General features: G+C 39.9%; 1 protein-coding gene across 1 annotated transcript in view; it reads right to left on the bottom strand.

Annotated features, from left to right (window-relative positions):
- The window catches only part of LOC141582937 (ubiquitin carboxyl-terminal hydrolase 9Y), a 236,761-nt gene that overhangs the window by 138,883 nt on the left and 83,488 nt on the right, over positions 1–14,390 (bottom strand). Inside the window, exons 13-14 of the mRNA XM_074392392.1 lie at positions 13,417–13,569; positions 5,437–5,541 (exon numbers count right to left, since the gene is read on the bottom strand). Of these exons, the coding sequence (XP_074248493.1) occupies positions 5,437–5,541; positions 13,417–13,569 (258 nt within the window). The remainder of the gene's footprint in view (positions 1–5,436; positions 5,542–13,416; positions 13,570–14,390) is intronic.

Raw genomic sequence — 14,390 nt, forward strand, 5'->3', positions numbered from 1 at the left:
GTAGTATCTGAAGGCCCTTGGCCTAACTCCCATCCTGACCTGGGGGGCTGTCAGGGAAGCCAGAGATAATATTAAAACACTCTGTTCAGTCCAGGGACAGTGGCACATGCCTGTAATCCTAGCACTTTGGAAAGCCAAAGCAGATGAATCACCTGAGTTCAGGAGTTCAAGACATAGCCTAGCCAAGATGGTAAAACCTCTGTCTCCACTAAAGTACAAAAATTAGCTGGGCATGATGGCAGGTGCCTGTAATCCCAGCTGCTTGGGAAGCTGAGATGGGAAAATTGCTTGAATCTGGGAGACAGTAGTTACAGTGAGCCAAGATCACACCACTGTACTCCAGCCTGGGCAGCTGAGCAAGACTCCATTAAAATAAAAAAATACACCACTCCCTCCACTAAAGGGCCTTGCCCAAATGTGACTATTAGATAGTACCTCATGAGACCTATCCATCAAGGAGTCACACAGACCATACACATCTAGGAGGTCAAAGGGTAATCACCAGCAGAGTACTAACGCCACATGGTGAGCATGACTAGTCCCACTGCTTAGTTCCTCTGGTACCATGGTTTTGGGTCACGCCTGCAACCACAGGTGGCACATTCAACACGGTGCTAGGAACCAGTAACCAAAGAGGGAAAAACAGTTGGCAGGGAGGCTACTCTGTCTTCCTCTCCATCCTGAGTCACTCAAGGAAAGAAAGAGACTGAGGAATGCCTCTTATCTCTTTTCTAGATACATGGGACCCCATCTTCAAACCTACACTCCCTTTAAATGCATCGTGGATCCCCTTTAACCCTCAGACAGTTAACTCTGGGAAAGCCCCAATTTCACTCACATATAAAGGCCTTCTATGATATAAGCCAAGTATTTAAACACTCCTGGAAGAATGTTCTAGGGAAGGGAAAGCCATGAGAAAAGTAGCAGTGCCCCTCAAGGATCTAAATGAGACTATGATGACAGCGTCAGAAAATGGAGAGGGAAACTTTCACAAATGTGTATAATGAAGGACTTACAGGAGATTAGAGCCAAACCTATTAACAACTTCAAGCTTTCCATGATAGATCAAAAACTAGATTAAAATCCCTCCTGCTTTTTGCAAAGTACATGAGGAACTTTAGTGAAATACACCTCTTTTTCTCCCAATTCAATAAAAAACATTATCTGTTACTCAAGCAGTCCTAATATGGGAAGAAAATTAATTAAACATAAACTGTTGAAAAAGCTAAATTTCTCATTCTCAAGTTAAAACTCTGCAGTTGTAAATGACCCTGTCCTCTGTGCCCCAATCAAGGAAGTCTCAAAATTTAACATTCAGCTCTGTCAGACTTCAGTAAAGTACCTACCGTGGTCTGGTCTTGTCAGAAGGGACCAGAGAACCAGGTGAGAAAAGGATTAAGTCTATTTCCTTTACCAGTCATGGGGATTATTAGGCATTAATGGATTTTAAAGACTATGAATACCTGAGTACAGGGAATTGGCTCTCCCTTTATACTACCTTTTAAGAGAAACTCAAACAGTTAAAACTCACCCCCCAACTTGGGACAATGAACCTTAAAAGGCCTTTAAGCCCCTAAAGTAAGCTTTACTTAAAACACCAGCCCTCAGTCTTCTCACAGGGAAAGCATCAGTCTTTGTGTATCAGGAAAGAAAGGAAATGGCCCTGGAATTTTTAAGTAAGGCACAAGGTCTGGCTCAATAGCCAGTAGGTTACTTAAGCAAGGAACTTAACTTGATGGCTAAAGAATGGTCAGCCCGCCTCCAAGAAGTTACAGCATGCCCTTGCTGGTGCTAGAGGCTACTGGGTTAACCATGGGAAATAACTTACTTTTTTTTTTTTTTTTTGAGACAGGGTCTCACTCTATTGCCTAGGCTGTAGTGAAGTAGTACAGCTCACTGCAACCTCACCCTCTCAGGCAATTCTCATGTGTCAGCCTCTCAAGGAGCTGGGCTTACAGACATGTGTCTTCAGGCCTGGCTCATTTTTCCTATTTCCAGTAAAGGTCACTATATTGACCAGGCTGGTCTTGAACTCCTAACCTTAGGTGATCTGCCTGCCTCAGCCTCCCAAAGTGCTGGGATTCTAGGTATAAGCCACCACACCCAGCCTAATGCAACTGTTACCACCCCACACAATATAGAAGAACTGCTGTCCCCTAAGGAAACGCTCTGGTTAATAGACAAATTGCCTTCTCAAATATCAAGCTTTGCTGCCAAAGGGATCTGCTGTTCCATTGAAACCCGTCCTTGCCTGAACCCAGCCACTTTCTCCCAGAGAAAATTGGACAACCTGAATACAACTGTGAACAGCTAGTATAAGAAACTGGTCAAATAAATAACATTCACTATTTACATGCTCTGTAAAATTTTAATTAATGAAAAAGGATTTTCTTAAACAGTGCTCAACTTGGCCAGGCGCAGTTGTTCATGTCTGTAATCCCAGCACTTTGGGAGGCCAACGTGGGTAGATCACCTTAAGGTCAGGAGTTCAAGGCCTGGCCAACATAGTGAAACCCTATCTCTACTAAAAATTCAAAACTTAGCTGGGCATGGGGGTGCCTGCCTGTGATCCCAGCTACTTGGGAGGCTGGAGCAGGAGAATTGCTTGAACTGGGACCTGGGAGGAAAAGCAGAGGTTGCACTGAGCGAAGATCATGCTACTGTACCCCAGCCTGGGCTACAGAGTGAGACTACGTCTCCCCCACAACTACCAAAAAAAGGGTGCCCAACTTAATTGAAAGTTGATTATTTAAGCTATGGATATATTTTAAAGACCCTGATGTCTTTCTCTTCCTAGACCTTGTTTTTCTACAGAAGATCTGTCAGTCAACCAAATAACTTCTTTCACTCTGTCTTGCCACTCTTGGTGCATACATGAAAGACTCTGGAATGACTTCTTGTGACCTGGGATTTCTTGAGAAAACAGACGAGGCACCATAAATCCCATTTTGAGAGAAATTTCTATTTTCCTCATGGAACCCCTGTAATTAGAGATAAATAAGTCTCTTTCAAAATCTTTGTCTTCCACCTATGCCATAGGCACTGGAAACTGTATTCCTAGCCCTGCTCTTAGAAGGGCTACACCCTAAGCTGTTGGATCTTCTTCTGTCTGCCTATCTAGTAATATATGTGATATGTACATGATGTCTATAAAAAGAGCTCTAGTTAATTGGCCTAAATAAATAAGTACTTAAATCAAATATTTTTAGGGAAAAAGTAAAAGCTGTAATATCTTTCAATTCACATGGCTTTCATCTTTAAAAGTAAAAAGTTTCTTAGGAATTACTGGTAAAACACAATGTCTTTAAGTTATTAAAATGTGGTCTAAATTACACAGGTGAGATAACAGCTATGCTAAGTATTTTAAGGTTGTAAACTGCCTGATTCACAATTGGTAGGACCTGGGAACATACAGAATTAACACACCCTTAAGTGGGCTGAAAGGAATCAAACTTTATCTTCACCTCGAACATAATCAAAACAAACTAGAGGTTTTTGTTTTTGTTTTTGTTTTTTGCAATGGAATCTCAATCTTGTCACCCAGGCTGAAGCATAGTGGTGCAATCTTGGCTTGCTATAACCTCTGCCTTCAGGGTTCAAGCAATTCCCCTGCCTCAGCCTCCCAAGTACCTGGGACTATAGGCAAGTGCCACCACACCCGACTATTTTTTTTTTTTTATTTTAGTACAGACAGGGTTTCACTATGTTGGCCAGGATGATGTTGATCTCCTGACCTTGTGATTTGCCTGCCCTGTCTCCCAAAGTGCTGGGACTGCAGGCCTGAGCCACCACACCCAGCCCCAGATTTTCATTAAAGTTAAAAATTCCTAAGAGTTACCATTTTGACATGTAATTGAAACTACTGAAATAGATCTATATGCAAGGTGTATAAAAGCAGTAAAATGTGTTCTTAGTAAAAGATTGTAAGAAGACATGGAAATGTACACTTTGCTTAGGGATAAAGAACTGTGTTAGATAAAGCAAAAAGTCTAAGCAAACTGAAAACATTGAAAAAATAAATCTTGCAAAGGAAACTGTGTATGAATATTGTAGCTAAATTCAAAAGGGTATTATATATTGTTTTTTCTATAAATTAAACATTTAAATAAAAGCACAAGGTTTTCTTTTTTTTTTTTTTTTTTTGAGACGGAGTTTCGCTCTTGTTACCCAGGCTGGAGTGCAATGGCACGATCTCGGCTCACCGCAACCTCCGCCTCCTGGGTTCAGGCAATTCTCCTGCCTCAGCCTCCTAAGTAGCTGGGATTACAGGCACACGCCACCATGCCCAGCTAATTTTTTGTATTTTTAGTAGAGACGGGGTTTCACCATGTTGATCAGGATGGTCTCGATCTCTTGACCTCATGATCCACCCGCCTCAGCCTCCCAAAGTGCTGGGATTACAAGCTTGAGCCACCGCGCCCGGCCCAAGGTTTTCTTAAGATGTCAATTTGTTCTTTGTCAAAACACATAAAGGGTTATAACAGGTTTGTGAAAATCTCACCTCATCGTCAAAATGGTTAAAACTGAATAGGATTACCTATAAGGTTTCATTAAAAATTGGGCTAACAGCCAGGTGCGGTGGCTCAAGCCTGTAATCCCAGCACTTTGGGAGGCCGAGGCGGGTGGATCACAAGAGATTGAGACGATCCTGGTCAACATGGTGAAACCCCGTCTCTACTAAAAATACAAAAAATTAGCTGGGCATGGTGTCGTGTACCTGTAATCCCAGCTACTCAGGAGGCTGAGGCAGGAGAACTACCTGAACCCAGGAGGCGGAGGTTGCAGTGAGCCAAGATCGCGCCATTGCACTCCAGCCTGGGTAATGAGAGCGAAACTCCATCTCCAAAAAAAAAAAAAAAAAAAAAAATTGCGGCTAACATTAATAGTAAACTAATACACATCCTTTTCTGTTTACTTTGAGCTGCAGCCAGAGATCACTCATTGGTTTTACAGGTACAAGCAGGGTTAGTTTAAAAGTGACATTATAAATAAAATAAAAAATGAAAAACAAAACAAAAAAAACTAGTGACATTATGACATTAGAAACCTCTTGCTTTCTGAATTTCATTTCTATATGCCCGTATATATAACTCCGAAGAACCAGAATGTTTCATACCTCATTTTCCAATTATTCTCTGCATTTCTACAAGTTATTTTAACCAAAATCAAAATAAAAAGTACCAGTGGAAACGAATTCAAAGAAATAATCTAAGTGAAAGAACATTAAGATTCTGCATTTGCGATGAAATTATTTTAACAAAAATTAAGCTCTGATTGGAAGAAACAGCAATAACCAATACTTCTTGATAAGAGATTTTTGGATGAAAATGTTAGTTAAGTACACTATCTATAAGCAGAAGAAACCTAATTAACTTTACTTAGAATTAACTGGCAATGCTTTTCTATTTGGCAACAGTTTACTATTCAAGCTAGTACCTTAAAGCAATCAAAAAGATGATCAAGTTGTCCAGGAGAAAAATCCCAAGCCAACTTTGCTAACAGATCATGCACATTCTTCACAATGGCTTCATGTTTTCCTGCCTGTTGAAAAAACAAAACAGAATAAAAGCAAACAAAAAATTACAGTGTTTTATTAGAGTGAGCACAGAAAGTTAATATTAAGATAAAAGTAAGTCAAATTGCAGGGTCTTTATTGCCAGTGGCCATAGAGGACTCCAACCTGTAGCTTCTAAATGAGCATGTCAAAACTTAATGCCTGTAAACCACCTCCTGGGAAGGTGTGGGAGCCAGGGGCTTTGGACATTCCCGAGGGCTAGTAGACTTTGAACATCCTGTAAACCACCTCCTGGGCAAGAGTAAGAGTGAGAGTCTTCCAACATTCCCTTTGTTACTTAGTGATTCACAGAAGTCAAGATAAGCGTTATAAATAGAATAAAAATTACAGACCTTAATTACTTATTACAAGTTGCAGGGGCCAAGATAACCTAAGTTTAGGCTACTTGCCTGTCACATCAGAGTTACAGAGAGCAATTTCAACAGAAATCCAAAGTATAATTAAAGTACATAATTTTATAAAACTTTTACCATGTCACAATAGCATAGTTAAATTTTAATAAAAGGAACAAAATAGTTCTACTGGAACAATCCCCACTGCTTAACAGACATCCCTACTTCATTTAAAGTAATAACAGAATTCTTAATATTTAAAATGCTTTAGAACTAATTTAATACTTGGCAACTCAGTTTTTTTGGATATAAACAGTAAACTTTGCAAATTAATAAGAAAACTTACTAGAAGGTATTTACAAATAAAACAGAAAAAGAGTTCAAAATACTGGACTGTTTCAAAACCCAAAGCTTAAGTGCTCAATTTTTGTTTTTCTCTTAAAAAAAAAAGTGGGGGTTTGGGGGATAAGCTTTATGTACCAGTGCATAACAATACACCCCAAGTGACTCATCAGTACAAACCTGTTATTAAGATAATGTAAAAACACATGCATTCCTGTCTCTGAAACCAGGGTTTTTGGTTTTCTTTTTAATAAACAGTAACAATCTTCTGTAACAATCTAACTTCTTAAACATCACAGTAATGCGTCTGTTGTGACATTTGTTTCTTCTATGCATTATATAGGTGAAAAACTCCGATTACAGATTCTTTATACTCTTCCAACAATCGTTCCTTTAATGATAATTATTTTGCGATACAGCTCTTTCATTTAAAACCACCTATAAGGTGCTACCCATTGGTATATAAAAAGACAGAAAAGTTATTTTTTGCTTCAAGTATTTTTGGTAGGGAGGGGAAGATCCAAGATGGTTATTTAGGAGCAGCTCGGGATTGCAACTCCCAGTGAAAGCGCGAAGGGTGAGAGGATGCCACATTTCCAGACGGGTTTTTATTGCCCACAGACTAGGAGATTCCCAGTTGGAGGAATCCCACGGGTCACCAGCACGACAGTTTTGGCTAGTGCGGCCATTTCTGTCCCCGTGGCTGTTTTGGCCTCGCAGCTGCTTTGCAATTCCCTGGCACAGCACTTCTCCGTACAAAATACACTCCTCCTGGTGCCCATTTGGCTGACAATTAGAGCCCTGGGAAGGCGCTGTCGCCCATCCATCTGACTGAAGTGGGGTCGCAGGCAGGGAGCCAGGTCAGGAGAGTCCCAGGCAAAAAAAAACATACAAAAAAAAGGCCCCATGAATCTCAGCACCTCTGTTTCAGCCAGCGCAGTGAGTCACCATAGGGAAAATAACATAGACCCCAGCACCTCTCCAACAGGCGACTGAAACATCGGGGAGAGAGGTGACTGTTCTATCGGGCCTTTCGGTCCCCGCGGCGCCCAGCTGCGGTGCCCCTGAGAGCAAAAGACTCTGAGGCAGGGAGCCAGGTGATCTGGCTCGGCTGGTCCCACACCCACAGAATAAGAGCAATGGGAAACTCTTTGGATTGAGAGTTGCATAGCAAGCACAGCTGAAGCCGGGACAATCCAGCTTAGTGGAGTAGGGGCGCCAGCCATTGCCAAGGCAGCCCACCATTGCGAAGGCAACCTGCCATTACAGTGAGAGGCAGGCCTCCAATGCTGAGACAGTTCTAACTACACCCACATTAACAGGACTGCAAGGAAGATCACAGGACAGCTGAGCGGAGCAAACAGCAGCTCAGCAAAGCCTCCACAGGCAGACAGGAACTAGGCTGCCTCACTGCTGCGCAGGAAAGCCCTGGGGGGGAAAAAAAAAGGCAGCAGCACAACGGGAACTCATAAATAAAGCCCTAACTCCCTGGGATAGAGACCCAGGAAAAAAAGAAAGTGTTTATAAGTTCTGCTGCAGCAGACCTAAACATACATGCCCAGCAGCCCTGAATGAAAAACCGAGCTCAAAACTCAGCACCTGAGCTCAAGTAAAGGCCAAACTGTCTCCTCAAGCAGCTCCTTGACCCCCTGTTTATCCGAAGACTCACCTCATAAAGGAGAGCTCAGACTGACATTTAGCGGGTATCCTTCTGGGACAAAGAGAGCAGAAGAAGAAACTGGTACCAACCGCCACTGTTGATCCCCAGGCAAGCATGGCCTGGAGTGGACCTCAGCAGTCCTACAGCAGAGGGGCCAGTTAGAAGGAAAACTAAGAAACAGAAATAACTTCATCACCAACAAATTAGACGTCCACTCAGAAACCCAATCTGAAAGTCAGAAAATACAAAGATGACAGGTGGATAAATTCACAAAGATGGGAAGAAACCAGCACAAAAAGGATGAAAATACCCGAAACCAGAACACCTCTCCTTCTATGTGGGTTTACAACTCCTCACCAGTAAGGGAACAAGACTGGATAGAGAATGAGTGTGATAAAAGAACATGTTCTAACACAAGGCAAAGAAACTAAGAACCTTTAAAAAAGATTTGATGAAATGCTAACGAGAATGGACAAATTAGAGAGCAATATAAATGAATTGATGGAGCTGAAAAACACAACATGAGAACTTCACGAAGCATGCACAAGTTTCAACAGCTGAATTAACCAAGCAGAAGAAAGGATATCAGAGGACGAAGATCAATTCAATGAAATAAAAAGAGAAGGCAAGATTAGAGAAAAAGGGGTCAACAGGAATAAACAAAGTCTTCAAGAAATGTGGGACTATGTGAAAACACCTAATCTACGTTAGATAGGTGTACCTGAATGTGATAAAGAGAATGAATCCAAGCTGGAAAATACTATTCAGGATATTATCCAGGAAAAATTCCCCAACTAGCAAGACAGGCCAATATTCAAGTCCAGGAAATACAGGGAACGCCACAAAGATATTCCTCACAAAGAGCAACCCCAAGGCACATATTCATCAGATTCACCAGCATAGAAATGAAGGAGAAAATGCTAAAGGCAGCCAGAGAAAAAGGTCAGGTTACCCACAAAAGGGAGCCCATCAGACTCACAGCAGATCTCTCAGCAGAAACCGTACAAGCCAGAAGGGAGTAGGGGCCAATGTTCAACATCCTTAAAGAAAAGAACTTTCACCCCAGAATTTCACATCCAGCCAAACCAAGCTTCATAGGTGAAGGAAAAATAAAATCCTTTGCAAACAAGCAAGTACTCAGAGATTATGTCACCACCAGGCCTGCTTTACAAGAGCTCCTAAAACAGGCTCTACAAATATAAAGGAACAACCAGTACCAGCCATTACAAAAATAAGCCAAATGGTAAAGAGCACCAAAACAATGAAGAGTCTATATCAACTAATGGGCAAAACAGCCAGCTAGCATCTAAATGGCAGCATCAAATTCACACATAACAATATTAACCCTAAATGTAAATGAACTAAATGCCCCAATCAAAAGACACAGACTGGCAAATTGCATAAAAGCCAAAACCCAGCAGTGTGCTGTATCCAGGAAACCCATCTCACATGCAAGGATACACAAAGACTCAAAGTAAAGGGATGGAGGAATATTTACCAAGCAAAGGGAGAGAAAAAAAAAAAAAAGCCAGAGTTACAATTCTCATCTCTGATAAAATAGACTTTAAAGCAACAAAGATCAAAGGAGACAAAGGATACTACAAAATCGTAAAAGGATCAATGCAACAAGAAGAGCTAATGATCCTAAATATATATATATATCCAATAAAGGAGCATCCAGATACATAAGGCAAGTTCTTAATGACTTACAAAGAGACTTAGACTCCCACACAATAACAGTGGGAGACTTTAACACCCCATTGTCAATATTAGACAGATCAACCAGACAGAAAATTAACAAAGATATCCAGGACTTGAACTCAGACCCAGAACAAGCAAACCTAACAGATATTTACAGAACTCTCCACTCCAAATCCACAGAATATACATTCTTCTCAGCACCACATCACACCTACTCTAAAACTGACCAAATAATTGGAAATAAATCACTCCTCAGAAAATGCAAAAGAATGAAAATCAGAACAGTCTCTCAGATAACAGGGCAATCAAGTTAGAACTCAGAATTCAGAAACTAACTCAGAACCGCACAGCCTCATGGAAACTGAACAACCTGCTCTTGAATGTTGACTGGATAAACAATGAAAGGAAGGCAGAAATAAAGATGTTCTTCGAAAAAAAATGAGAATGAAGATACAATATACCAGAATCTCTGGGACATATTTAAAGCAGTCTCTAGAGAAAAATATATAGCAATAAGTGCCCACATCAGGAGAAAGGAGGGATCTAAAATTGACACACTATCATCAAAATTGAAGGAGCTAGTGAAGCAAGATAAAAATAACTCAAAACCCAGCAGAGGACAGGAAATAACTAAGATCAGAGCAGAACTGAAGGAGACAGAGACACAAAAAACTTTACAAAAAAAATCAACAAATCCAGGAGCTAATTTTTCAAAAAGATCAACAAAATATACAGACAACTAGCCACATTAATAAAAAAGAAGAAAGAATAACCAAATTGATGCAATAAAAAATGGTAAAGGGGATATCACCACATTTCCACAGAAATTCAAACCATCATCAGAGATTATTGCAAAGAACTCTATGCACATAAACTAGTAAACCTGGAAGAAATTGATAAATTCCTGGACACATGCTCCTCCCAAGCCTAAACCAGGAAAAAGTCGAAACCCAGAATAGATCAATAAAAAGGTCTGAGGTTGAGGCAACAATTAAAAGCCTACCACCCAAAAAAAGCCTAGGTCCAGATGGGTTCACAACTGAATTCTACCAGACACACAAAGAGGAGCTGGTATCATTCCTTCTGAAAGTATTTCAAATAATCCAAAAAGAGGGAATACTTCCCAAATCATTTTATGAGACCAATATCATCCTGATACCAAAACCTGGCAGAGACTCAACAAGAAAAGAAAACTTCAGGCCAATATCCATGATGAACATAGATGTAAAAATCTTCAATAAAATACTGGCAAGCTGATTGAAACAGCACATCAAAAAGCTTATCCACGATGATCAAGTAGGATTCATCCCAAGGATGCAAGGCTGGTTCAACATACGCAAGTCTATAAACGTAATTCACCACATAAACAGAACCAAAGACAAAAACCACATGATTATCTCAATCGATGCAGAGAAGGCCTTTGACAAAATTCCACAGGCTTTATGCTAAAAACCCTCAATAAACCAGGTATTGATGGAACTTATATCAAGATAATAAAAGCTATTTATAACAAACCCACAGCCTATATCATATTGAATGCGCAAAAACTTCAAGCATTCCCTTTGAAATCTGGCACTAGACAAGGATGCCCTCTCTCCTCACTCCTATTCTATATAGTACTGGAAGTTCTAGCCAGACCAATCAGGCAAGAAAAAGAAATAAAGAGTGCTCAAATTGGAAAGGAGGAACTCAAGTTGTCCCTATTTGCAGACAGGATTGTAAATCTAGAAGACCCCATCTTTTCGGCGCAGAATCTCCTAAAACTGATAAGCAGCTTCAGCAAAGTCTCAGGATACAAAATCAATATGCAGAAATCACAAGCGTTCCTATACACCAATAACATACTTAGAGAGCCAAATCAAGAATAAACTGCCATTCACAATTGCTACAAAGAGAATAAAATATCTAGGAATACAACTAACAAGGAACGTAAAGGACCTCTTCAAGGGGAACTACAAACCACTGCTCAACGAAGTAAGAGGACACACACCGATGGAGAAACATTCCATGTTCATGGTTAGGAAGAATCAGTATCGTGAAAATGGCCATACTGCCCAAAGTAATTTACAGATTCAATGCTATCCCCATCAAGCTATCAAAGACCTTCTTCACAGAACTGGAAAAAACCACTTTAAACTTCATATGGAACCAAAAGAGAGCCCGCATAACCAAGTCAATTCTAAGCAAAAAGAACAAAGCGGGAGGCATCACACTACCGGACTTCAAACTATACTACAAGGCTTCAGTAATCAAAACAGCATGGTACTGGTACCAAAACAGAGATATAGAACAATGGATCAGAACAGAAGCCTCGAAGGCAACACCACACATCTACAACCATCTGATCTTTGACAAACCTGACAAAAACAAGCAATGGGGAAAGGATTCCCTGTTTAATAAATGGTGTTGGGAAAACTGGCTAGCCATGTGCAGAAAGCAGAAACTGGACCCCTTCCTGACACCTTACACTAAAATTAACTCCAGATAGATTAAAGACTTACACATAAGACCTAATACCATAAAAACCCTAGAAGAAAATCTAGGCAAAACCATTCAGGATGTAGGCGTAGGCAAGGACTTCATGACCAAAACGCCAAAAGCAATGGCAACAAAAGCCAAAATAGACAAATGGGACCTAATCAAACTCCACAGCTTCTGCACGGCAAAAGAAACAGTCATTAGAGTGAATCGGCAACCAACAGAATGAGAAAAAAATTTTGTAGTTTACCCATCTGACAAATGACTGATATCCACAATTTACAAAGAACTAAAATGGGTTTACAAGAAAAAAACAAACAAGCCCATTCAAAAGTGGGCAAAGGATATGAACAGACACTTTACAAAAGAAGACATACATGAGGCAACAAACATATGAAAAAATGCTCATCATCACTGGCATTAGAGAAATGCAAATCAAAACTACATTGGGATACCATCTCACGCCAGTCAGAATGGTGATCATTAAAAAATCCAGAGACAACAGATGCTGGAGAGGATGTGGAGAAATAACGAACACTCTTACACTGTTGGTGGGAGTGTAAGTTAGTTCAACCACTGTGAAAGACAGTGTGGCAATTCCTCAAGGACCTAGAAATAGAAATCCCATTTGACCCAGCAATCCCATGACTGGGTATATATCCAAAGGATTATAAATCGTTCTACTAAGGATGTGTGCACACGAATGTTCATTGCGGCACTGTTTACCATAGCAAAGACCTGGAACCAACCCCAGTGTCCATCGATAACAGACTGGACAGGAAAAATGTGGCGCATATACACCATGGAATACTATGCAGTCATCAAAAATGATGAATTTTTGTCCTTTGTAGGGACATGGATGAACCTGGAAACCATCATTCTCAGTAAACTGACACAAGAGCAGAAAAATCAAACACCACATGTTCTCACTTTTAGATGGGTTTTGAACAATGAGAACACAAGGACACAGGGAGGGGAGCACTACACACTGGGGTCTGTTGGGGGGAAATAGAGGAGGGACACCAGGTGGGTGGGGAGTTGGGGAAAGATGGCATGGGGAGAAATGTCAGATACAGGTGATGGAGAGGAAGGCAGGAAATCACACTGCCAGAGTGTATCTATGCAACAATCTTGCATGTTCTTCACATATACCCCGAAACCTAAAATGCAATAAAAAAAGAATTCTTGGTAGGATTTCTTTCCATAAATAACACATGTATCAGTAAAAGACAGGCAATACTAAATTGCTCACCATTACATAAGGATTACCACAAATTTTCTCATTTTCAGTATCTTTCTTAGAAAGTAGCTTCATCTCAATTTCTTACCTGTGCTGACCAGATATTATCAAGGTCCTGCAATGTAAGAGCCTTTTCTTTAATCACAAAACGAAGTATTTTCTCTAGCTTTTCTACATACTGTGGTTGATGAAGACTGTCTCGCAAGACTATGGATAAGATATTATTTTGCTGTATCCATTCCTAAACGTAACAAAAACATTCAATGCAGAAACTAAAAACCAGTTTTTCAAGGAACCAAAATAAAAGTATGTCTCAGACTTTTAAATAACATGAGTAGGAATTCAAAAGTCCAAATTATGTGTACATTCACAAATTACAGCACGGTACTGTAATAATTTAGGTGTTGTGTGTAAATTCAAAACTTAAACACTAAAATAACTTATTACATAGAATTTGGCACACAAAATCTTCAGATAGGTGTATAAGATTCACATATTATAATCCACTAACATAATGAATTACCTTGGTGTTTTAATCTGTAATTAGTGAACATTAAACAATTCCACAGAATTTTAATTCTGCATATAAAAATTCCCATATGTCATACAATAGTACATTGACAACCAATTTTATATTTCCAATCTGCTTAAGATTTTTCTGTAAAATACAACAAAAATGCCACAGCAATGTCAATTTGCTTCAAAAATATCTTCACTGTTTGTGTCACTCAAGAACTAGTAATAATTCAAGAACCAGTGAACATAGTAGGTAATTCTGCTTAACATTTCAAAAAGCAGGTAAATTGCATACATAAAACCTGACCACCAGCACTGTGTATGAGCCTGGTCTAAGGTAAACACTACTGATACCACCCAAATGTCCCTAACATTTTAATCATTTCTGTTATCAACCTAAACATTATTTTATGATAAAGATTATTCTACAGAAATGGACTTTCAACAGCCACAATCCATTTATACTTTAAAAAGTACTTTGTAGTACTGATGGTTAACTGCTATTCATTTCAAAATTGAAATATGTATGAAAATATCTGTGGTAGT

This window comes from Saimiri boliviensis, chromosome Y, assembly GCF_048565385.1.
Source record: "Saimiri boliviensis isolate mSaiBol1 chromosome Y, mSaiBol1.pri, whole genome shotgun sequence".
Classification (NCBI taxonomy): domain Eukaryota; kingdom Metazoa; phylum Chordata; class Mammalia; order Primates; family Cebidae; genus Saimiri; species Saimiri boliviensis.